Source organism: Syngnathus typhle, linkage group LG10 (genome assembly GCF_033458585.1).
Source record: "Syngnathus typhle isolate RoL2023-S1 ecotype Sweden linkage group LG10, RoL_Styp_1.0, whole genome shotgun sequence".
Taxonomy (NCBI): Eukaryota; Metazoa; Chordata; class Actinopteri; order Syngnathiformes; family Syngnathidae; genus Syngnathus; species Syngnathus typhle.
The window spans coordinates 8083969-8110935 of record NC_083747.1 but is presented as its reverse complement, the minus strand read 5'-3'; the positions used below and the strand labels follow the sequence as shown (position 1 = coordinate 8110935).

The window sequence follows — 26967 nt, the reverse complement described above, 5'->3', positions numbered from 1 at the left end:
CCGGCGAAGGCTAAGGAGAGAGCTGCTATAAACATTCTGACAGCGTATCTAGATGAGGGTCCTCCAAAGCTATCTCCAACTTCCATTTCATCCTGAACGTTTTCACGGCACTTCAGCCTCTCCAAAGAAGGCTAAATAAACCTCCGCCTGTAAGACTGCTGGCCCACGACGCGGTTCATTTGGTAGCAGTTTACAGTTTCATTTGATCATGTGATGTTGAATTTAGTTTCCATAAAAGAGGAGGTCCCCAGCGGCTTCTCTGCTAAGAAGGAATTATTACACAGGCCTCAAGGCGAAGCCTTTTTCTTCCCTCTCCATCTTGAGCTTACAAGGCCGCTGTCAATTTACACAGCTGAAATCATTTTCCTGTCTTAAAAAATTGTGCGCATGAGTGCTTGTCCGAGGAACATCCAGCATGCGTTCAACTCTGCCTTTCTTGTGGTTTGGACCCTTTCTGAAATCACACAGACTTTTTACTCCCCACTTATGTGCATTTGTTTCTTAATTTTTTTGTGCCCGTTGCGGAACACCCAATTGAAAGCTTCTTGTTGGGTCACGTTTGTTTGACAAGGGAATACAGGTACCCCAGGGATGACAGTGTAGCATCTCCATGAAGCCACTGCGAGTGGGTTAAACCACATTTGTGTTCTCTTTTCTGGCCAGCGATTATTGATTGATTCCGGTCAACATTTGGTTGGAGCACCATTTTTTACTTGAGAAAAAAGAATTGTAAAATGAAATTAATATATTAAAGAAATAAACTTTCACCACTTAAAACACTTTTTACTTGCATTGACAAGCAACATTTGAACAGTTTAAACTTTCATACAAGCAATGGAAATCACTTTATTTTAATAGTATGCCATAGAAAATGTTGGTTCTCCAAGGAAAACCCAGACTTTTCTAACAAGTGTGTCATTTAAGTCGAATCCTGGATTTGTGGATATATTCGTGTCTTCACCGTCCTGCACATTTCCCGACAACTCCTAAATGACACATCTCTAGATTCCATCACATACCCGTTACCTCATGGTCTGTCTGAGAGAGACCAAGGGAGCATCCCGCAGTGCTTCAAAATATGTGTTTTGTTGGTGCACATGTCTGCATTTCCATGGCAACAGAGGGGAAGGCTACTGCTGCTTTGTCAGTAGTAAGTGAGCGCAAAACCAAATGCTGTACTGTATCTAAAATTATTTCAATCTTCTCTTTTGTCATTTACTTTTCCGTATAAGTTTTGCACCTTTTTCTTGTTAAATTTTCCAATTCCATATTAATTTCCTACAATGTATGGTATTGTGAAAACTAAAAATAAATAACAGTTGTGGTTGTCACTCAGACAATTAGACAATTCTACTGTATCTTTCTATCTTGAAGTGCACATGTGCACACTCATCATCTTTCTTTTCCTCATAAAATCCAGAATTCCCAGAAAATGGTTCATTAGATGCTTCAGTGCACACTTGCTTCATCACTTTACTCTACTGCCAAATTTCCCCATTTGTTTACACCAGCGAAAAGTGTGTCAACTCTGCTACACTGCTGCAGTGGAAATTGGCCACACACAGCGACAACTGAACATATATATTCTATACAGTATGTATAATATATATATTGATTTATAGATTTCGCGGATGACACAAACATGTTCCATAGTATGTAAGCTGATCTTGATAAATGAAACAATGGCATTTTTTGCGAACGCCTCCAGGGAACTCTGTTTATGGAGCTAATTCTATGATAGAAGAACAGAGGAAACCCCAAAAAATGTTTGTGGTTTTGAACTTTGATCTGTGAACTACACTCCCACTTTATTTAATAAAGTCAGCCAATCAGAATGAGGCTATCATTCTTTTTAAAGGCGTACGCCACACTGTCTAGACTGACCACTAGTCATCCCTCTTGCTTTTTAACTTGAGGCCCTAAAAGAGATTTGCTGAAAGTGCTGAGAGCTATGAAAATTTGCAATTCAAACAAACTCAATCATACTTGGGGCTTAATCATCTTTTGCTGTTCTCCTAATTCCACTTAACCCTCATCCTAAAGTTATTCTGCAGCTCCTCATTGTGTTCAGTGTCAGCAGTCTGTATGCAAACAGGGAGCTGTATACGGGGTCTTGTGTTGTGGTGTCTGCTGACTTCTGTGTACAGCTTGTGGTTCATTCCTTAAATATCTGTGGCCTCTCTGATGTTATTCTCAAGCTTTTTAGCTCATTGAGATGGTTGCAACGTAACACTTGTATTCCCCTGTTGGATTTCAGACATTTGCGGATGTTAGGAAGAAATACCTCCCTTGCTACGATTCCACTTTGCATTGTGTAGCAATATTAGTTGAACGGTTGTGATGGATTCTGTGAAGAAAAGGGGAATGCTGGGATTTCAAACAAATAAACCACATTAAACTAGTACATTTGTTTTCATTCTTTTTAGTGGAAGCTGTTGGTCTTGGAGCTTGTTCGAAGGTTTTTCCTCTAGCCTGTGGTCTCTTAATTACCTTTGCAAGACTGAGAATTTATGGAATTTTCGACTGACCAAAGAAGATAGATTCTTGTCATTCTGATGACACGCTGATCTTTTCTCTAATCACACTGGGAGGTCACCCAAGTTTTCTTTACATAATCATTTGACAGAAAATGTTTTCAAACATTTAAAACTAGAATAACAGTCAGTAGAGCAGCCCTTTGTCGAGGTTGAATTGCAACAAAGGACAAACATTCTAAAGCCCCATGTTTGTGTTTGACTAACCACATCACAGTGAGCTCCGTTTTGTTCAATCTGCAGTGGGCTCTCACAATAATGATAGCAAAGGTCTTAATTTGTTTTAGTTCAATTTTAACTTGTTGTCATATGACATTTTGTTGGTTTACTTACCCATTGGCGACTTGGTGTGGTCAGTGTGGTACCAGCTGAAGTTAGATGTTTGTATTGCGACATCCTTTGCACCAAAAATATAATTTTTTTTATCCCCACTAAGTAATGTCAATTATCACAACTTGCAAGCTTGATGCTCACCCACACTTCCTGGTAGTTGTTTTTGTTGCACACCGCAAACACACATCTATTGCTGTTTCTGTTACTGTTTGTTTGTGTTTGCTGGTTCCCGCGCGGAAAGCTTGGCGTCAAAATTCGATGCCCAACCATCGTTAAGACCAAAGTTTGTTGCTGCAACATGGCTCTGGGAGAAGCCACCTATTAAACCTGAGACTGGTGGAGCACTTTGCTTCTAAGGGGTGGGACAAAATACTTGTTGAAAGGTGATAAGACTCATTGACATGACAGAAAGTGTTTGATTTCAGTGGAGCTTGTACTGTCCCTGTAAATTCCTGTTTACTATTCGTGACAGTAACAAATGACTCCTTGTACTTGTCAAAAATATTACGTCATAATCCAACAATGAAGAATCTAAATGATAAATGGAGTGTACTTAAGTGCATTGGCTACAAAATATTGTGCTAAAATGCTTTAGAAAGCCTCACCTTGACTTAACCTAAGTATTTTAATGTCAAATGGCTTACTTTATCCAGTATCATTTACTGTATCATGGGCAAAGATACAACCCGGGATGGTTTTCCATGTCATAAATACTTGCTGGCAGTTAGCCGGCAATCTGTCATCATAGATTGCAGAAATTGCGTTGAAAATCAGAGGAAAAAAACGTCAAGAGTGCCATTATTTTTCTGTATGCCAGTTTATTTATTATTCTGTTATTCTTAAAAGTATTCTAGTGAACCACAATTCAAAAGGAAAATTTATTGATATTTTTCTGTATTTCTTAAATCATATTATCATGAGTTATTTCAGTTGAGTTACTAGAGCGCTCAATAGTGCTGCATATCATTGCCAACGTCTCTACAATCAATGAGTCATTCACAGAATACAAAATATTTCCAAATAAATTTCCAAGTCCAAATCACTGTTTTACCGTATGGCCCTAAAAAAAGAATCGCGCAAGGTGACAGACCTCATCTGCGAGCTGACCGGAAACTGCTCTTGTGTTTTGGCATGCTGCTGTCAGTCAGGTTGGGGTGCATGATGACAGATGTCGTTGGGTTGACCACTCAGCTGTGCTCCTTTCATAAAAGTGCCTGATTCAGGGGTTGAATGCTTGTCCACTGGACTGTGACCTCAGTGACCTCATGTGTGTGTGCTCGTGCATCGCCTTCATCCTGAAGCAGGATATGAGGCTCTAAGAATATACCCTATCACAAACTAGGAAGCCCGACTGCAAAATGCAATACACACATTTTCTTGTCAGTATGTGATGTGTGCGCGCTCAGCGGAAATTGTGTGTGCGTATTATCTTTGTGCTTGTATGTCCGTGTGTGTTGTCAAACCCCAGCCTCGCATATTATGATGTTTTTGTTCTTTTTCTCGCTGCGCATGACATGTTGATATTCTGGCATCCTGTGGTTGGTTTGAAGCTGTCAGAGAGCCTTTGAGTGGTCAACCACACAGCGTATCACGCACCAGGTGGTCGGCACTATGTCGCCACTAATTTCTTTTTGGGAAGATTTACCTTGAAGTATCAGAAAGCGAGCAATTCATCAATATACAAAGCAAGGACTTTGAATATACAGTTCAGAGGTGTTCACATGGAAACATTCTTGTTTAAGCTTGAGAGTGTGCGTGCGGTCAGTAGTTACCTGCTACACAGTAGAACATCGCATCAAAGAAAAGACAATTGGCTAGCTGAAGCGAGGAGGGGGATCGACCTCAACCTAAAAAAAAAAAAAAAAAAGAAAGAATGTGCAGATGCTTTTAAATGCCCATGTGTGAAGCCACAAGCATAGCTCTGGGAAACCAATGAGAATCCAGTGGTAATTGTCTAATGCTTGTGTAATGAGAGGCATATTACAACCCCAGGAGGTCCAACCAAACTAAAGAACCAGAAGCTGTGCTCAGAACTTTTTTTTTTTTTGCTCCATGTCCTTGAGGGGGGTATTGGACATTTACACGAGCCATGGCTCAGTTTCTTTCTCCAGTAGACACTGGCTGGAGAAATTATCGAATTGCACACAGGTTCGTTTGGTTACATTTACGATTAACGATTTTTAGCCAGAAGGGACTCATAGTTGTTTCTACGGACATACAGTGAAAGCGTAAAGTGCAAAATATGTTTCTTATTCAGTTTGTGGACATTGAGCACATAATATAATCAATGTCAAAGACATAAAATAATTGCTTTGACACAAATTATTAGTGAAAACGTTTTTCCATCTGTAAACCAGAACAAAATGAACTGATTTATAAAAGCCCGATTGCAGAACACTACAAGTAACAGAACTCATAGAATATAAAAGTGGAACACAGACAGTGGAGGTATGTCCAAATAGGTCTCATCTTGCCAGATCCCTAAGCTTGAAACCTAACCTCGACCACAGACACTCGGCATGGTTATGACCCCTAAGTGCCTTCTATCAAATAACCCAAAGCCGAATATTAACCTCAACCACCCCAGGGATTTCACTGTCTGCTGGGTACATGTGGTACTGTACCCATCCCAATCATCGTTTGACCCCAAATTTAGAACTCAGTGATCCAGAGATGTAGAGCCAACGTCGACTCCCTCGTTTCAACACACTGGACGACAAGCTTCCGTCAGCTGTTTGACACTCCGTTCACTCCAAATAGACATTAAAATGGACGTTCCTACCACCTCTGGAGTTAGACGTTTAGCTCAACCCACATCTAATCCAACCCCATTCTGTGGGCTGCAATGAGAAGCAATTGGACAGATTACGAGAGATTGTTGTCACATGTACAACTGTAATTGCCAGAAATTCCTGCGGCGCCTTCAATGTTGTAGCAGCATGTTGGCAGCCTCTCTGACCAGTTTTCAACAATTTTGGTGGGATGTCCAGTGCTGAGATTGTTCCTTGTTGTGCCATATTTTCTTCACTCAGTAATGACTGTCTTCCATGTCTTCGTTGGATATTTAATATCTTGGAAATTATTCTGCACCCTTCTCCTCAATGATACCTTTGAACAATGAGACACTGCAGATACTCTGGAAATGCTCTGCCGGACCATGATCTCTGCTGTGAGATGGGACTTCAAAAATGTCACAAAAAGCATACTAGAACATCTGCACTTTGGGGATCTTAATCAAAGGCACTATAAATGGTGGCAGGTGTGTGCTGACCCCCCATTTAACTTGGATTTAACATGACTGGTTTATTCTGAACACAGCCACATTCCCACTTATTACCACATTATCTCATAGGTTTATTTTTACTTCCCCACTGGAAATGATTTATTTTTTTCCAGTTGACTTATAAAGGTTATAGATGGTGGAAAAAGCTTTGAAATGATTTATCTTGGTGTCATTTTTTTATATAGTAAAATCCTGGTAGAACAGGGGTGTGTAGATTTTTGATATCCAGTGTGTGTACTTGTCATGTGTGTATGTGCATGCGTGTGTGTGTGTCCATTGTAGATTTGAATTAACCACAGAGGGAAATGTGAAGCCACCACATGGACAGCTCTACTGCGGTGGTCCTCTTTCTTCTCTCCATAGCATACCCGGCCGGTGCGCACACACACAGCAGCCCGCCAGTCAGCGCCCGAACCCCCTCAATTTATTACTGCCCAGCTCCAGTTTCACACATGTAATCAGGGGAAAAATTATTAACTCAAGCAAAATGCTTTGGTACATACGGTATATATGTTGTAATAAAATATCAGACTCTTGGCTCAATTTCCATCCTTTCTCAGTAATGGTGAATGCAAGGTTTAAAGTATCACGCTTTTCAATGTCCTACTTTCATATCATCATTGCCCAATTGTCGAGGCGCGGCATTTATTTATTTTTCTGCTCAGGTCTCTCCATTTGTGTGACTGGTAATGAGATCATCCATGATGTAAAGTGTCATTATACATTTCGGATGCCTGTCTTGAAGTTTCAAAGAAAGACCAGTTACAGTCAACTACAGACATGCACTTCATAAACAGAGGACCCCTCCCTTTCTTTAAAATTTGTATAAAAGTAGTCCCAAATAATATTATTAATAGTAGTATTTTATCACTTTGAAACAGGCATTGACATACAGTATGTGTAGAGATAAACCGTATATTTTCTGTATCTGTGCTTGCTTGCATGTGTGTGCTAGTGAGCTGTGCAATATATACAATAGTTGTTTTTTAAGGACTAATTTGTGTGACCGATCCATTCGTAAGGATGTGAGAAAGAACACCCATTATTGTGTCAGATGAATGCAAATGTTCCAATCATATCTTTTAAATGTTTTGTATAAAATACAACTGGTCACCATACTTGCACTGTCCAGGATTGTGCACATGGACACACAGACACTGTCTTAACATCTGGGAACACTTTTTAACGTAAAACCTGCCCAAGTGTTATTTTAAAATCCATACGTCTTTCTTTTTTTCCCCCTTCTTCTTCTTCCTCAATTAATTTCTTTTATTCTCCATCCAACTAAAACAAGGCGAGTTCACCTTCAGATGACTGTTTTGTATTAGGCGATGCACTGCAGTCATTATTATGTATCTTATGTGACCACCCCCAATCCCCACTTCTCTGCAGGATGCTCTTGAACATTTTCTACATGTTCTTAACCTCCCGTTTTATTTGGACGCTTCTCTGCTGTCACTTTCTGGTCAGATCACAGGATGCTGTAGAGCATTTCCTGCCACCATGGCTGCAGGAAAGAGACAAAAAAGGCCCTGTTTGATGTGCCATCTCCTCTAATGCTTTCCACCTGGAATGTGCTCTGCACACATTTTGTGTTCAACAGAAGCACTTACATTACATCCTCCCTTCCTAGCCAATCCTGTCATTGCTCCAACTACAGCCTTTTGCAATAGCCGTTCGTGTTTAGTGCCATTTAGGATAAGGCTTTGGAGCTAAGATTAGTTTATATTGGATTACTGAGCCATTCACCTTTGCAGTGTAATGAATATTTTTTTTCTAAATAAAGACCGAGGCACAGGAATGTCAGTTTTATCACGACTTATATGTTTTCTTGAATTATTGTGTCCATTTAAAGTTCCCACTAGTACATGCAACTATTTGGGTTGGGTGGATTTAAATGCCATTAGGGGCCAATTTATTTTCACTTACACATGTTCTATATTGTTGTCATTTATTTTCGTAATGGACCGTTTAAACTAGTTGGAACTTTTCACTGTTCAGGGGGTTTCTGCTTTTTGTGGGGGTGAGGGGACTGCTGTATCAGGCGTTTTCTTTTACACAATTTGCACTGCTATTTAAAAGTTTCTCTTTCATAAGTGTTTTTTACAGTACTACTCTTCATTTTATCAGCATTTCTAATTGCAATAATGAAGCAGAGTACTTTACTCTCTTAGTGAGCTTTCCTCAAAGGGGTACAGAAGGAAAATGGAAGTGCCCTGCACTTTGTGGAGATGTCGGCTACTTTCACGTTCCAAATCTGATTTTATTTTGTGCACATACTATGTGACATGAATCAGATGGAGTTTTTCTTCATTCTAACGACACTCATGGTTGTATTTGATGTTTTATAATTTTGTACAATTACGTGTTCTGGGTTGTTGGTAAACGTTCGCTATAGAGCTAGTTTAAACGTCATTGAAGGGAAATAGTCTGCGTTTAGTACGCCATTTTTTTATTTTTTTATTTACCCCTTTGTCTTTGCCTCTCCAAAGAATATTTACGGCAAGGTTTTAGGTTTAGGACGGAATGGGATTGAGCCTGAGTTTCATCCTCCTTACAGTATTTAAGACAAACAAACTGTCATTAAGAATTGAGCCAGACGTGACCACAAAGAACCTACTGTTGGAGCTATCAAATTATGTGTTTTTTCAGCTTGTCCGCAAAGCAGATACAATACTCTATTTATACAATACTCATCAAATATGGCCATTATCTCCATGATTTTTGTTTGTGGGAAAAAAATCAGCTTCTATCCAAAAAAGGATACGGCCTTGATATATAATCTTGCAGCTTTAAACAGTTGTCAGGATTCAGTAATTGTTGTAAACAATGGGTAATTTACTTCAAAGTGCTTTGCCAATAGCCCGCTCTTTGACAGATAAAAATGGCCATCTTCATAAACAGTCTTAGCGTGTCTGTCTGGAATGTTAACCAGAATTGCAATACATGACCTCCTAATCAATATCAAGTGGGGGAAAAAATGCTCGTTGTTTCAGCTATTAAGTGGGCCTAATTTCTAATTTTACAACTCTATGAAACCCGCTCCCAGCCAAAGTATGAGTCAATAGCCCTACCACACAGTGAACAATCATACTTTGCTTTTCACAGCAGACTTAGATTTGCTATTCCCAAAACGTTTTGAGAAATGCTCTGACAGGACAAAACTTTTTGGCAGGTCTGTAGCCCATTAGATCTGTTGTAAAAATAACACAGCATTTAGTATAATAACAGCATGCAAATAAACAAACTTGGTGGTGGCGGTCTGATGGTCTGGGGCTGCTTTGCTACCGACGGACCGGACGATTTGTTGCGGACAAAGAATTCCAATGTCTTCCAAAAAAAAATCATGCAGGGGAGCGTTTGGTCATCAGTTTGTGCAATTGAGATCAAGCGCTTGTGCTGTGCAGCAGGACGATGACGCGAAACATTTTAGCAAGTCCCCCTCTGAAAGGCTAAAAAAATAATAATAATAAAGGCCAAATCAGCATTTGGTCTTAGATCCAATTTAGCTTGTGTGATATGGCCTAAATGGCCTGTTCACATTTCCTGTATGAATTCTGTGGATTGGGATGGACCACCCCTGTTTGGGAACCCAGATTCCAAGTATATCGCACTTAACTTTAAGTTAGTGCTATATGTGCTTTGTCTAATATAGTAGCTTAAAATGACTCCGTATGAGAAACCTCCCTGACCCTCCCTTCTTCCCTACCACAGCCAGTTAGGAGTAATCTCTTCCATCCATGTGCTGAAAGATTAATTGATAAATTGACTCAGAATAAAATGGTGTTATTATATCATTATGGAAGTGCTTGGCAGGAAATAAGCATAGTTTCAAACTGGCGTCTGAAAAGTCATGTACACCTCCAATTCTTAAGATCCAAACTCAGCCTGACATGTTTTATAAAACATAACTATCCACTAGGTGAGTTTATGGAGCCTTGTCTACCACTTACCATTAAACCGAATGACCAAAAAGATTGATACTTGTAATACAGAATATTTTTAAAAGAGATGAAATCAAAATCTTATTTTGATGTGCTGACACTGAGAGTCGCATAGCATATGTGCCTATTTTCCATATTTGTGGAACTGGAGCTTCTGTAGGATACAAACACCTTTTTTGCACAATACCCGTTAAAACCACACATTGAACAGGTAGTTGTTGTTTTTTTAATTAAAATTTAACTCCTAATCATTGAAAGCAATCAGTTCCTTTATTTTGGTAGCCATCAAATGAGCTCTGTAATGGCGGTACCAACAGTGGGTGCACTAACCAAGGTTCTACATTGTTTGGAAGGCAAACCTATATAAAATTGCATCCTTCTTTATGGCCAGCTTCTTCTTTCTTGGCGATCGCTCCATCTTTTTGCGTTTCAACAAAGAGTAATACTGCACAGTATGTGGAGACTCAAAACCCAGTACGAGATTGCAGCACATTGTCGATGTGCGGTACTCAACATCTTGTTGTTTGGTTTCCTAACTGTAAAACATTTAAGGTGATCTCTAAATGTGAATTACATAAAATACACATACATGACTAAGGTCAAATGTCCAAGTAAACTTGGATTCTTTTCTGGATGAGCCGGATATGTCAAACGGGCCAGCCATCACGGAGAGCACGTCTGCCAGTGTTTAGATTTACACATCCGACACCCACTGTGTATAGAACAATATCACTTCCCTGACATGTAAATTGCGAGGGCGATCTACGACTTATGTTGAAATACTGCAAACACTGATTTTGTGTTGTATACTGCAGTGTAAACAGAGGGCCTCATTGTCTGGTTGCGATCATACATGACTTTCCTGAGGGTGGTATACGTTGGAGTTTTGAGAGATGAGATGAGTCATGCTGAGCATGATTGTCGCGAAACTGCCAATTTGATCAATTCTAAATCACAGAGCCAGAAAGCTGCACTTTTCTTTATCATGCGTCAGCCCATTTAACGGGAAAACACACTTGACTTAAAATACCAAAATTAAGTTCCTTTCTTCAGCCAAGTGTGACACAGTTGGAGTAGCTTGTTGTTGTCGTCTTCAAAATGTTATTTTCTTTGTGGCTGGGTTTCATCCATGTTGAAGTCATCGAAAATTAATGAGGAGAAACTGTGACTGACGGTGTTTTATATTTTGCTGACCATATATTCCACCACATCATTTTGCCCCCTCATTCTGAGGCTTGGTAAGCATTGTAATTCAAACCATCTAATTCAGATAATCGGTGGATGAAGCTTAACAGTTATTTGATTAGTTGTTTACTGGGGGTCGTAAATCCACAGTTCATACGTTGCAGAATGTCTGGCAATTCATTGTAGGCAGGGAGGGAAATTAACTTACTAAATAATTGCAAGTTGTATGAATCATGATGCTTATGAATTCCCCCTCAACAGCCACACTTGCCAAGTGGCAGTCAAAGCAAACTGATTGAGAAGCCACTGTGCAGTTTAATGCTTTCACGGAGCTGCTGGGTGCCAATAAGGACTCGCTGGGTGAACTTTGAGCTGTGATGGAACAGCACCAGAACCTCAAATCATTAAAAAACAAATATAGAAGGACATCTCAGGTCAAACACAATCTATCCCAGTTGTTTTTGCTATTTTTACATTTGCCAAATAAGTGTAAGAAACAAAACATACTCTACCTTAACTGTGATAACAAGTGACGGACACCAAACTTAATGTTTTTCTTGACACATTCGTAATAACCTCTGCGTGCTTCTTTTATTTAAAAAAAAAAAAAAAAACGTTTTTAAAGTCACGAAAATCTAAAGAAAAAGCATGAAACGCCCACCATAAATTATTTTTGACATTGTATGACTTCAGAGGCATTCAATGTTGGAAGCTCCAATGTGCGTGGTGCACTCTCGAATTGGAACATCTCTATTTTAATATTGCTGAATTAGTTGAGAAAAGGACATGCTGAACTTTCTATTTCAGTGTAAAAACAGAGGACCTCATCTCCCCTAAATACACACACATTGGCTGAGTCGCCTCAGTGAAGAAGTGCAAGGAGACATGAATTGCAAGTGATTGTTGGGGAAATGAAGTGAAAAACAGGTCCGGGATTGTGGGTTCAAGTTGTGGCTTTCGGAGTGACAAGACCCAGAAGCTGGCACTGCTCAGTATTCCACTGTTGCTTCCTGTACCACTGGCCGGGGGCAGGGGTTTGGGAAAGGTTATGCGTGGAAGTTGCGAAAGTCGTGTGTGAGTGCGTGCACGTGTGCGCGTTACCCTGTACGATCACCCCTGTTAGTGTTTTAACACAGCTCACTGCTCTCACACTCCAACCATCAGGCCGTGAGCCTCAACCAGATCCCATTGTGGTTTATTTTACAACCTTGAACCACAGTTAGCCTTCAAAACCTCAGCATGGTAATCAGTCCGTCGCAGGATTGCACTTTTAACAAGCCCTTTTACTTATTTACAATATGAAATGCTGTACAATATAATTTGCTGCAATATTCTCAAGGTATTCAACTTTATTTTTCTAGCAATTATTTCGCCGCTGTCATGCAAATATATAGTCCATGTCTGGATTTGATTTTTAAAGGCATTGTTTCCCCACGTTTTAGGCTTCCACTTAACTTTGCTACAACATGCAGCAGCAGAGTTGGCGCGCATGCCTGTGTCTGTGTTTGCTATTTATCGGCATTCAAGGCATCAGCTAACGCAATACGGTTTCCAGAAGGTGCCTCCTTTAATTCTATCAGCACATGATCCCCTAATCTGCAACACCTCAATCACCAATACTCCCAGAAGTCTTCCCAATGAGACTAATCAAGATTAATGTTCTGTCAAACACATGCGTAGACCCAAAGAACATCAAAACATGGACGATAGGGCGTAACTATTTTACTATTATTGCTTTAACATTTCTTTCGATATATCTTGGGAATTTGGGCTATCAAGATTTGTACCGTATGTTACTGTGATGACTCACCTGTGAATTTGTAGGTCCTTCGTTCAACATACTGCCAGTGCTCAAACTGGTAGTGTTTGACTTGCCTGCCAAAATAATTTGGAACAACCTGCCTCATTTGAACTCCAATTGGCTCCTCTAACTTAAATTGAGTAGTTGCCTAAAGAAGGTAAACTGCTTCTTGCTATAATGACCATGAATGCCACAATACGTGCACTTACGGCATTTACGGCACTTTTGATCTTTTTTTTGCTGTACATAATGTACAGTATTTTGTCGTTAAAAAAAATTGTCTGGTATTTCCCAGCTATTAAATAAAGTTGGCTCACGAACAAGGGCAAACTAAGGTACGATGTGCCCCCCCTCTCCTCAAATACTCTCCCTCTTGTCCTGCCTCTCTCATCTGGAAAAGGGTGTCAATTATTAGTTGTTGTTTTCATTTTCCTCACTATTTTCCATGCGTTAGTGGCACACAGATGTGTGATAAAAGCATGAGAAGAAATGGTGGGTTCCACCTGCCTTGCTCTACATGTTTAGGTCATACGTGGGTAGTGGGAGTGCTGTGCTTTCCCAAGGCCTTCTCTGTCTCTTGTTGGCCATGCAGTGTGGTCCTCACATGACCAATCAAATATGTCAAACCACCAGTACCCCCCGCCCCCCCCCAACACACATGTACAACAAGAGATCTGGCTTCAATTATTATTGCACCCCAAGGGAAGTTCCCAAAATTCCTCCCCTCCTTATTTGTCAGAAATGAAGCTCTCTTGTTTCCTACAATTGGCTGAAACATGTCGCTTGATATTAAATCACGCAGGTTTCCATTGGGTACATGACCAAGAAAAATGTTTATCATTTATATTTATATCACTGGGGGGGGGGGGGACCCTGCAGCTCAGCAATGTAGAAACCTGGCTGCAGATTGTCATCTTATGTTGATTATGAGTAAGAGACTGCTAAGTGGAGAGGTAATTTGGAAAGCATATGAGGGAACTTCGGTTTGTTTAATGTGAAAGATAGTTTGTGGATGGGCAGAAGATGGAGGAAATGTTACGCGAAAAAAATACAACAATCAATCTAGACTGACATATCCCACCCAAATCATACTTGGGCTCTTGGCTTGATTCAAATCTAACTATGTTGATAAATGTGGTTCCAAATGTTGATTAAGGATCTGTTTCACTTGTTTGTGTGTCAACAAATCCAGCTAACTCTGGTTATGCGCCTCTGATCTCCCATCACAGTTGTTTTTGTATCTGATGCATATGTCATAACATAACGCACTCGCGGAGGCTTTTCTCGTGTGGCTAAGGGAGGAAAACGCTGAATGAAAATTAGCACTGACGTTGCCGAACTAAATAAAACTACTCGGCTCGCCACTACATCTGTAGTCATTTTAAGCTCTTATTTATTCCATTTAAGCACTCATTTGAATTCACCAGCACAAATAAACATATCATAACAAACCAAAAGCTCTGATGTCATAAGCAGATGCTCGATTGTGATTGTTCCTTTCTGCTTTGTGAAACCATGCGCATCTTGTCTTTGGAGTGCATCATCTTTTCTTGGCACTGTTGGAACAGTGTTTGGATCTTTTCAAGTACTGAGCCAGCTATACCTACATATGATGTATTTTCTCCATCTCTAGCCAGATTTGTGTTTGTGTCCAGGAAGTAACAAAAAGTGGGGCGATAAAGGTATTATCTAAAAACTATGGTGCTCTTTTGCTACTGCCGAGACACTATTTTCTGCCAATAGTAGGTTGTCATTAACCTAAACTTGCTGACACAGGTGAAGTCTGTGGGCTTGTTTGGTTGAGTAGTACCGAACGACTTGGTGGGGAAAAGATTTTGTCAAAAAAATTCTTTAGCTATGAAAAGACTCTGTGGTCGGCATGTAATTGTTGATGTATAGAACATAAGTTGGACTTACATAAAAACTTCCTGAATAAAATAAGATATTTGTTTTGGTTTATTGCTCACATTATTTTACATGAATGAACCCTTTCGGCTGATCATTTAAATAAATTAAAGTAATAAATAAATTTCGGCTGCATAAAAACATGCCTTTCTTAAAAGAAAAAAACAATTCTTATTCTACGCGCTTTCGGGGTTGACGCGATTCCCAAATTCTGAACCCCAAAGTCCGCGTAAAATCGAGAATTAGATGTATTTGAGAAGCTTTCATTTATTGGAGAATGTATTGGTTTTTATGTTTCTTTTCCCCCCCATGTTTTTAAATCCTTTCCTTATGTTTTTAATTCTCTTCCCTTACTGTATCGAATCGGAAGCCAACTGGGACCTTAAATCGCACCGTTCCGCCCCTGCTATGTGGAATTTATATAACATAATTTTGTGTGACGATCATGTGCTATGTTTCTGTTGAATTGGGCACCAAGGTAACAATCCAATCCTTTTATTTTTCTTTTAGACGTGCATCAAACCTTGGTATCCTACGTGACCCAGGCTCAGAGGTTGAAGATCGTCAATATCAAGTCGACCTTCAGTCTATCAACATTGGCACAGCTCAATGGGAGCAACTTAAGCCAGAGAAGGAGGGAATAAAGGGAGGTGTATCCGTGGACAGCGAGAGGAACTCCCAGAACCCGGCCCTGGAATGGAACATGGCTAGCAGGTCAGAAGAAATATTATTACTTTATCGCATACAGACATTTTAACTCCATCATCATTTGTAAGGAAGTCATCACACTTTACCCCACCTTTTTCATTGAACTAATGTCTGGCGGAATCATTTATAACGGCGGCTGTCACAAACACGTATGTAAGATGCGCATAATATGCCTTTGCCAAAGAAACTGAGTGAGAGGTGAAGTTAAACATTTAGCACGTCAAACACAGCCAGATATTTTTATGACTTGGCAGCTTAACCAGTGGTGAAAACTTGAGTTATCATTGGACTTACTGTTCAGTAAATCTGTTTACTTGATGGAGGGACAACCCTTTTGGGCTTTGGACAGATGAAAGTTGCTTGAGGCTGTCGTTAATTGTGAGTGACTCACAATTCTGTCTTCTGATGGTGTTGTGGCATTTGGTCTGGCAAAAGGCTCAGCTAGTAGTTTCAAGAGGTTTTAATGGTGGAGGAAAGTCTCCACTCGACACCGCTTTTTATTAGATAATACAAGTGTATTTAAAGTTGTTTAGGCTAAGTCTAAATATTTTTTGTCTAATCAATTGTTTTTTAAAGCGATCTTTTTGGCCATCAGTCATGAAGAAACTGATATTTTGGACAATATCAATACATTTTGTATTGATTTATTCTAATAAAATTTTAGGGAATGTGTGTTGTCAGCAATAAATGTCCCATAATTTATTTCTGAAGTATTGATCTGGGAGCAATATGCTTTCATTGAGGTAGCGCCCCCTTTAATGGAGCCTCACTGAACACATAATTACACACTTTTGATGCTTCTTTTTTAATAGGCTTGGGAGCTAAAACAAGCATGAGCGTTACAGCCTCACATCCGTTTTTCATCTCGTGTTTTGTGTGGGAACAGACCCAAAAATCACACAATCATGGGCTAAGAATTCTAATTTTGTCTTTGTCTACTAAAAACAAGTGTGAAAAAGTGCGGTGAGTAATCAATGCAGACCTGATATCTGGTCATTCGAAATATACCCAGCCATCGAAAGCATGGTCCAAACAAAGATTATTACAATGGTGACACATTTTAAAAATCTGAGAGGCCTCACATCGGACATCAACTGGTTGCAGGGCCTGACTTACTAAGATCCCAAATCACAGCTAATTAGCTGCTCTTACAAATTGTGCACACTGATGATTGCTATGTTGCTTGTGATCCTATACAAAGATCCCAAATAAGACATTCAATTGCAGCTTAATTTACACGAATAGACTATGTTTGATGTTGGCAATGGGTTTAAAACTGGGGCAAACTGCCCAATTTAAAAAGAAAAAAAAAATATTGCAAACGGTAAGAATTGTTTTTATTTTAATTTACCCTTAGTGCATATATGACTTTTTCTGTATGATTTTTTCTGTTGCATTCTCAATTGAAATCTTTTTGGGATGAACATGGAGCAGAGTTTCTGCGGGTCATTAAAAAACATTAAAAGTCAGTAATTGCATTTTCAGAAAATTAAGGTCTTAAAAAAAATCATTAACCACAATGCACCGCTTTACTTGTCTTCTTTATTCACCCGAAAAATTAACACCTCAATCCTAACAAGATTTGATGCACGCCACTTCCCAAGCACTCACGTTCCCCTTGTTTTCCACATCGATACCCTCGCACTCTCTCCTGTTTTGGAGACTTTAGGCATGTTCTCTCCACAGTTTTTTGGGTTCACTGGAGTTCCAGTAGTTTTGGATCAACAGTGGCCTCAGTCAGCTTCCTGAGGTTTTGTGAGGAAATTCCAGCACCATGGATCCACTGACAGGATCTGTCCTCATCCCAGTGTGTAGTTGCTGGATAGGAAAGACCCTTTGTCAGGGCGCTGTGAACTTTCTCCATCCCTCCGCTTGTCAGGCCTTTCTCATTTTGCACATGCCACTGATATTGCTGCTGTTTAGTTTTGTGCAAAATAAAAGACACACTTTCCATGTATTCTTGTTTCCACCACATCCACTCTAAGGTGTAGGGAGACACACACACACACACGGCTCAATGTCAGAGGCCCCCGTATATTACGGGTAAACTAAGCCCTATGCGTTTTTGCTTTTCTGCTGAATGATAGCACCTGTCCCCTGCAACGAGACACTCATTGTTTCAATCTCTGTCTGAGGAGAGATTAGCTAACACCAATTGCCCCCATAGATCATGTCACCTCCGAATTAAACCTCTTTTGCCCGCTATTCAAAGAAATGTGTCAGAAAATAATAGCTTGAGGGCAGCAGTAATGCACATCTGTATTGGAGAAGTGAACCCGATATTGGTTCTGGCTGAGTACTGTACACCGGGCCACCTAGAAACAGGGCTTTTTATAATCCCGGTCAACTATAAATATTGTAAGCCATACAGCGTGATTGTTTTAATAGCAGCAGATGTGGCAATTAACACCACCTTATAAAACGGGCCTGTGTATTTGTTTTACTGCTAACAAATGTTCCCACAAATATGACTTGATTGTGGGAATGCACATAAGTGAAATGAAGAAAGCCGATGTGAGAAGGTCTCAGTTTGATCTTGTGTATAGAATTGAAGGTTGTTCCCAATTGGGACTCGCTATGTGTCTAACCATGTTCGTGCTAGTAAGGTACCGTAAAAGTGGGTGTATTTCTATAGTTTAAAATTGAAAGGTTCCATTCGGTTCGATTTGATGCACTCGCACCTTTTAAATCAAAACTTTAATAAAAATCACCTTTAATACTTAACAATTGTTTATTTTTCCATGTATTTGCGTAGTATCAGGAGGCACCAGGAGCGTCGGGCCATCCTGACACCCATTGTGACAGACTTCTCTGTACGAGTGACTGCGGCCCCCGCCATCATCTTCTGTAAGAATCTCTCCCTTGACACGGGGCAAGCAGAGGTCAGTGGACTCAGCACAAAGCACGTCAAAGTTCTCTTTCAGTTTGCATCATGGAAAGTTGGATACTCAATTCAGTAGAAGTTTGATCACTAATGGTGCCTGATTGTACCTTGACCTTCTTGGAATGGGCACCGCGGGCTTTGTTCACTGCTCTTGATTTATGGAGATGTCACATGTACTCAACTTTCACCTCTTTACATACAGTAAGGCCCTCATTAGGAATCCCACAGCCAGAAAAGCATGTAATGGAGGCTTTTGACCCCCAGAGTTCAAACCTCTGCTTATACAGCTGATGTTTTCTGGCACAGCTCACTCCAACTTCCTGCCTCTTTGATGCCTACTTTCTCCTCGCTAACATGCCCCTTGACAATGCATATCAGTTAATTCATAAATTGCACTGACATCTTAAATATGATACGTTTAGGTCCCAAGGATTTGGAAAACGTAGGAGGAATTATAATGATTTATGTGCGATGACTCAAGCAGTGTATTACTGTAGATAGAATACATCTAAGACAATTATAATTCTTGACATTGTTCATGAATTGTCCATTTTCATCAGCTTCGATGATTGATTTGCAATTTGAACTGTTGGTCCTTTTGTAGGATATAGTGGTGTGTGGCCATTCCCTTGAAGTTAATGTGACCAGCAGTTTGGATTTTTACCTCAGCGTTGCTCAGGTGCACCTCCTTCAACAGCTTCTCAGAGACAACGTGGGGGGCATGGACACTCCTGTGCAAGGCACTGAGGTATCGACTACGCATTTCACATGCATGCGTTGCATTTCCCAGTAATTCATGTATGGTTCTTTCACAAAAACACTTGCTTTAACTTTGTTATGTTGACTTTGCTAATTTGGTGACATGAAGATGCTCCTACAAAATAGTACAGTTTTACACTTTATATATTGTACATATGTTATGATACAAAGTTGAGTTATCTATCTGCTGGCCTTTGTCGGCTTTGGATTTGAAAAGAAAATCCATCTTGAGTGTTTTCTTGAAATATTTCCCCCCCAACTAGCGCCTATACTGAGGTGCATCCAACACATTTAAATATTTACTCAGCACACAGTGGATCTCTAATGTGGCTTTAGTTTACTGCGCTGTGCTCAGCTGCAGCTTTCAGGGCCTTTTTCTGTTGTTTACAGGACAGGGAGCTCCCAGGCGCCATTTGCCCAGTCTGACCGCTCAATAAAACTTGCTAATGGAAGACAATATAAAAATATTTACCAGCTGTGGTGAGGATGAGAGTCATAAGGAAGAGCGAAGGACAGGGAAAAGAAGGCATGGTTAAATGAAATGAAAAGAATTGAGTTGACGGGCATGAAGCAATTCTGCTGAGCCACCTGTAGTTCTTTTCCAATTTTAATCCAAATAATGTGAATTTTCTCAAAGCTAAGAAGCATTCACTTTTCTGCTAAGAATAAAGGTAATCACAATTTTGAAATTAACTTATGTCATATCTAATATTACAATAGCGTGTTATAATGAATCTTGATCAATCAGTTGTGAATCTCCTTTGTTGCTTAAACAGTCAGAGGCATGGAGGTGCTAACTTTTACATCTGCTCTTGATTTGGTCTCGAAGGCCTCACCTTTGACTGCTAATGATTCATGACTTGATTCTGCTGAGGGGCAGCTAATGGACGGTTCATCCAGGTTCAAGGCGAGATGGGAAAGAATAGCAAGTACTCTGGGAGGTCTGTAAAAGACTTGATGGGATAGTGGTGATCCACTCTTCAATGATCAGATTCAAAATCATCACAAGGAATTTGTCACCAACTGTTGAGTCACGTTAGTATTATTGCAGAACATTATGCAGTAACCTGGCGGCATTGGAATGGAAGTGCTGCTTCCACAAGTGAAAATTATTTTCTTCACTGAGCTAGTAGTAGCCCTGGCCTATATTCTGCATTGGCTCAGCACTTATGGGGGGCCAGAGTCAGCAGTGGTTAATTTGATGAGACAGTAGCACCACTTCAAAGCAGGCTAATATCAGCGAGACAAAAAAGGGAGGTGTTTAACATTTGCTGTAATCAGAGACTTTTTGTGTTATCTTAATAAAAACAGGTTACATGCATATTATTAAGACACTTTGAAAGTGTTTTATATTGGGGGCACATGCAAAATATGTGTTTCCACCTATGTAGGATTATGCTTCTGCTGCCATGAACTTTTTTTCTCCCAGTAATTCTTTCTAAATCCTAAATTTAGCATAGCATGCGTGGTCATTATTCACAATAAATATGCTCTGTATTTAGATCAGTGGCTCCACGTGTTTAAACTCTGCATCTTCTGTGAGTTAACTTTAACTGCTTCTTCCCGCTTCTTGGCTAGTAGCAAAGAATTCTTTTGGTCAATCAGCAGGAGCCCATTGTGCAAACTACGAGGCCCTCTCGTGGTGTTTTCGATCACCGCATCCCCCCCAACTCAAAGGCCTACCAGTCTGCTGTGCCAGAAATCTGTCTCACCCCTGTTAATACATTCGACTCACCACACCAAAACAATCCTATCAGTCGTATGAATTCTGACATTGTTTGCTGTTGGAAGTTCCGAGAGTGAAAGCTTTTGATGTATTCATAATACAACACAATAGATGCCAGTTTCTTTGCTCACGGCGTACAAAGAAGCCATAAAAGATTCAATTCATTTTCATTTGACAGTTTCCAAGGAATAAAAGATTGGATTTGGAAGGATTATATTTGTAAATTACCAGTCAATTTCATGGGTGATATTTATGGTGTTTGAGAGTTTTGTTTGTACTTCATTTATAGATCCTGTTCATAACATGCTATCAACATTCTATTAAAAACAGTTGCTTATTGTGTTTTAGGAAAGCTTAAAAGGCATATCTGCTCTCAGTCAGCAATTTGGATTAAACACGGCTTCTTCCTCGGTGTCCCCTACTTCTAAGTCTTTTTTTTTCCCCTTTCTTTTCCTTCCCACTCATTTTGAGAACATGCTGTTTGACTTGAACAGATTCCCCGCAATCCCGCGCACTGATTTCAAACAGTTCCCATCATCCCTCACAGCTGTGTTTTATTGTTCGGGGTAATGAATTTGTTTTGTAGAGGCTTTCGGGTTCCGTGGCAGTGGTGAGGCGAAGCAGGCATGTGGGCAATGTGCGCACATGCCTTCCATGGAGGCCTTGTGTGGGACTCGCTCGTTTCAATTCACTGAGCTGTGTGTGTGAGAAAGTCACGTATTGTCATCGGCTGTGATTGTTCCTATGATCTGTGGCATTTTATGCCATTGTGCAAAATAGTCTTTCATCCACAGTTTCCGCTCTTCACCCCTCGCCACTTAAATCATAATTAGACTACATGCAGATTGATTGAAGTCAAATATAGACACATCCAATTTACTCACACAATAAATGCATTGGTAATGTTCTTGTTTTTCTTGCTAGAGTGCTAGAATGTCCTGACTTTTATGTCTGGGGTGTTGCAGTGTGGATGAATTCATAACTTTTTGCATGGGTTACTTTTCCACACTCGCTTCCTGGTGGACCTGCTCCATAAGACGGTTTACGTTACTCATGATGAAGTGAAGCTGGGCTTGGTTCAGGCAGCTTTCAGCAGCAGGAGATGATTCAGTCAAGCAGTTCTGAATACATAACAGAAGAGTTTGGACTTGGGCGGCAGTGTCATAACACACAAGAGTCTGTCCTCACTCGCACACGCATGCACATACATACATACACATGGTCCCCATACTCTCTGCATGCTAGCATTATCACAGTGTGAAGATTGCTACCTGAGGGACAGTGGTCCTGTAATGTAGTGCTGTCACTGCCAATCGATTAGTCTATCGATTAATTCAATAATCTGATCAAATTAAATCAAATGTGACCAAGACCAGCTGTTCAGAAAATGCCTGGATCAATCAATCAATAGATGGATGGATGACAAAATGTGTTACCCCCATTATTGTTTTTGAACCATTTTTTCTTGTTTATTCCATTAATCAATATCAAATAGGAGGATTGATGTTGTACTCGCTATTCTTATTTAACCCTTTGAACTGATTCAGTTACTGCTTTGGTTATGTTTATCCAAAGCAGTTGTTTGCAAATGTCTTAATTGGGGTCATTTTAAATTAAACAATTATTTTGTATTTAAAATAGCTGTAATTTATTTTTATTATCGATTTATTTATCATTTTTGACACTTCGATTGTACTCAGCTCTGCTTTGCTCACGTTTAGAGTCCAGGACAAATTTCCGTTTGCTTCTTGTTATTGCTTCCAAACAATATAATGCAATCATCTTTTAAAGATAATAATGATTACTTGATTTGACAGTTTGATGATCAATCACGGTGGTTTTGCTTTGATATGTTAATCTTTTTGGTGATTATTTTTTGTTTTTTAAATCAGGTATTAACATAAAAAAATAACTTAAGTATTCAAAAGTGCGAATGTGCGAAAGTGTACAGCTTTTCATTTGATTTTTACTTTTATCCATCACCTGTCCATCAACAAATCATTCTTGTTTGGCAACCGTGTGCGGCTCATATATACTTTGTCATTACCACGATCGTTCTCTCGCGTTTCCCAAAAGTTGCCCAGCTATTTTCTCCGTCCAACGATTAGCCCGATCAAAAGCAGCTCGTATCTCTTTGACTCTTCGCTCACACACGGATGCGGACGAGGTCAGCCATGTGCTTGTACCACAGTGGAAGAGGAAAATACCCTCTGGTGCAGGGGAAGTCCCGCACGGCTTCATCCTCCACTTCATCCTGGGATGATTACACGCATGGGAAATGGGGCTTTAGACTTCCTTCAGCACTCACACGAGTGCACGTATAGAAGCGCACACACCACGGCTGAGAGAAAAGGGTGTACTCTACAAAAGAACCTCTAAATTCTAAATCCTTCACTTGTTCATAACTTATAAGTTCATACTTCTTTTGTTCAAGTAGGCACATTGACTGCACTCACGCAGAGCTTCATTATTACAGCACCTAATTATAAAGCAGAGTACATTGCCAGCCAACACGAACTGCGGCGAGACGTGGATTTACAGAAGACATGAAACAATTTGGTTGGTAGCTGCTTTGGTTTGTCAGTGGGTTCGGAGAACACTTTGAAGCGGCCAGCAGTTCTCTGATGTTTCTTTCTTGTGTGCGTAATTCCAAGGTGGCCATTATACGAGTATGTCAAACTTCTAAGGTGTCACTTTTAGTTAAATGTTGTTGTCTAGTCTTTGCCTTTTAATGGACTGCTTGGAAATGTTACTGTCCAAGGCTTGGAAGCTCACTTGATCTTCTCCTTTTGTATCAGTTGATCATTTTTGTAAGTGTCGGTCGGCTAAATATCAGGAGCACATAAGATTTGGACCTGAATCTGGATCCTTTTTTTGTCTACAGTAAAGTTTCAAGTGAGCTGTCTCCAGAAGTGCTCCTCCTTGTGATGAGTGTTTCATTATTGTCTTTGAGAGGTAGAATGTCTCACTCGAAACTTTCCAAGACAGTGATGTGTCACAGCAGCGTTTTATGGCCAACACAAATAACGAGTGAGGTCGGCAACAGACCGGTGGAAGCCTGAGCACGAATGGATGGAGAATGCAGCAGAAGTAGAAAAAAACGGACATGGCAGCGAGAAGAAGAAAAGCTGATGTTTGCTTTGATTTCTTTCTTTTTCCAAAGTATTTTCTGTAAATGTGGAGTTGGCCTTCCTCGGAGGTCTACTCTTAACCAATCAACTTGGCCATTAACACTCTCTGAGGGCGAGATTGCTTTTCCGCTCCCACCCTGCTTAACTCTGTTCTCATTTGCCCTGTTGCCGCTGAGTACGATAATAAATAACCATCCCTCTACAGCCATCTCCTTTTCCATTTTGGTAGTCTTGCATCTGTTTAGGAAACACCGTTGACTCATCTTTTCTTCAACACCGTTTCTTAGCCAGTGTCCAGCTCGCTGCCCTTCTTTTGTTATGAAACTATAGCTTTTTTTCACCACTTTTCCCATCTCTTACTGACCCTCCTGTTTGAATCAACTGCTAATTGACAGCCAGTCATAACAACTCACCTTTTCAGTTCCCTCCACCCTAACCGTCCGATTTCTCAAAACACTCTTAAATTGGCCCCTTGGAAACTCAATCTATTTGAGATCAGTAGCAGCTGAATTTGCTGGTTCTTCAATCGGTTTTGGCGAAATTGGCGTGAAAACTCCAGATTGAATCATCAGGGTTGGAATTCTGTTTGAGCAGACAGCAGCTTTTCGGAGAGGCAACGGGCCCCCCTGTGGTCTACTGTGAGATCGGGTGTCAACTCAGGTGAAGGGAGTGAGGAATGCCCTCTGCCTGCAGTAGAGAGGGAGGCCGAGACTCCAGTGACCAATAAAAGCAGGGCTATCCTGCAGAGACGTGTACACATACGGTGATGGACTTCAGTAGAAAAAACAACAGGGTGCCAAGCACGCCACGCCAATGTTCACATTTTGTCATCGCCTCAGCATTGGAACATTTGAGGCTAGAAAAGACCAAAATCAACCAACACACAGGGCGTCCTGCTCAGCATGGAGTATTCAACGTACTTCCGTTTTCATTTGCGTGCCACGTCCACTTTCCTCTCAAATAAAATGTGTCACCATAGTCAACATGCTGAGAAATAAGCGCCACTTGGTCCCCTTCTGTGTTGTTGTTTTGTAGCTTGTCTCATTAAAACTGATGTGTGATTTGATTTTTCAGCTTTTTGTGCTGAGGCATGCCACTGCTATGCTTGGGTGTGATTAAGGTTTTCATTGCTTGTTTTGCCAGCTAAATATGTTTAGCGTCGAACCCTTCCTTAAAAAAACAGTGATTACGAAAGATAGTTTCCTCTCATCTTGAACTAGCTCTATCAGTTCAGCCAGAATGCAATAAAATCAGAATGTTCTTTTTTTTTTCTTCTATTTTGCTAATCTTTGTGGTACATCTATCCCCCATAGAACAAAAACACCCCGTTATTGTTGATGAGGGAATGGTGGGGGTCTTACACAACTGCCCTTTGTGAACTTAACACAGAGTACATCACATGTTTTCTCCCCCAGTCCTAGGAACATATTCAGACAGTAATTAATCAGTGAGTACTTTTTTCTTTTCCTTTCTCGTCATTTTGAGACATAAACAGGATTCCTGGACTCAATTTTCATTTTTTAATATTCATACCACATTTTAAACTATTAATAGGTGTCTTCTAAGAGTCTGTCATCATCAGACCACACATCTTTGCTACCGTAAGCCACACTGGCTTATTTGAATCGTCCCCATCCCGCCTCATGCCACTGCTGTTTTCCCTTCTGAGGAACACAATGTTATCTTGCAGCACTTACGGGAATTTCAGAAGAACCCTTCATGAACTAATGAAAAGCATCTCTCCTGTTTTTGAAGTCTCTCAAGTCTTTGCTTTTGTCAACCGCAAACTCATACTGAAGACAATGCATGGTGAAGTATCTTTTATTGTTTGTTTGTTGAAATCTTGATGCCAAAGCTAACGATGTTAAGTTAAAAGCAATACTAAATCTTCAATGACTTCTCCTATGAGCCAATATTGTAACCTAAGAATGTGTCCTTTCTGTTTCATTGCCTCTCTTTGTTTTCACCCTTAAATGTAAACTTGAGAAAAGAATTACAATGAGTCACTATGCCTTAAAATGTACTCTCTTTTTTTTTTACTATTACACATTGTTTTATAGGACGATGTCCAATGTTGTGAGAGTTAGATGACAAAATCCTATCAGCTATTAGTAGGCATCTGCAGGTCTTCCTTTGAGGGTCGTGGTTTGAATCATGGTTACGGGCTTACTGTAATGTGTATACATGGTCTCTCTGCTGAAATAGGCCGTATAGCTCACCCGTAACCTTAATGAGTTCAAGCAGTCTATCATCCATCTTAAAATGAATGAATGGGTAGCTGCTAGTGGTTCCCTCCTTGAATGAGAAAGGAAGCAGATGAGGATGATTCTTTGCTTTGAAGTAAAGTCATTGTGTCCAAGTGCCATTGAAGAGAAACATGTTGACTTCATTCTGTGAATTGCAATCTTTCCCCACAATTCATTGTGTTTGACAAGCTTTGTGTGAGCTGTTATTGTAGTGTCTTTTGTTGCAAATTGACTTAATCTTTAGTTCTATTTCAGTTGCATGTGATTGTTTTGTTTTTTTTACATCTAGGGATGCATAGTTGGTATCATCTTATAAATGCTTTTAATCTATTTTATTCCGTGACAGGGAAATTCTCCCACTATCTTTAGCTTGATAACTTATCTCCCAATTATATGTTTCTATTTGGATTGCTGTTTTATCAGCTTATACAGAGTGAAAATATGTTGGTGATAAGGACTATTCCGAAATAAGCTGTTGGCTAGACCTTATTCTAAATCACCTCCTGGGTTTATATTGGTACATCTGAC

General features: G+C 40.1%; 1 protein-coding gene across 4 annotated transcripts in view; it reads left to right on the top strand.

Moving 5' to 3' along the window:
• LOC133160591 (intermembrane lipid transfer protein VPS13B-like) overlaps nt 1–26967 on the top strand; it is a 209555-nt gene that overhangs the window by 111148 nt on the left and 71440 nt on the right. For all 4 annotated transcript variants that reach the window (XR_009715930.1, XM_061288378.1, XM_061288379.1 and 1 more), the window contains exons 32-34: nt 15496–15699; nt 18449–18575; nt 19182–19325. Coding sequence is in view for 3 of the 4 variants with exons in the window: in XM_061288378.1 (XP_061144362.1) it covers nt 15496–15699; nt 18449–18575; nt 19182–19325 (475 nt within the window). In the remaining variant the exon portion in view is untranslated. The remainder of the gene's footprint in view (nt 1–15495; nt 15700–18448; nt 18576–19181; nt 19326–26967) is intronic.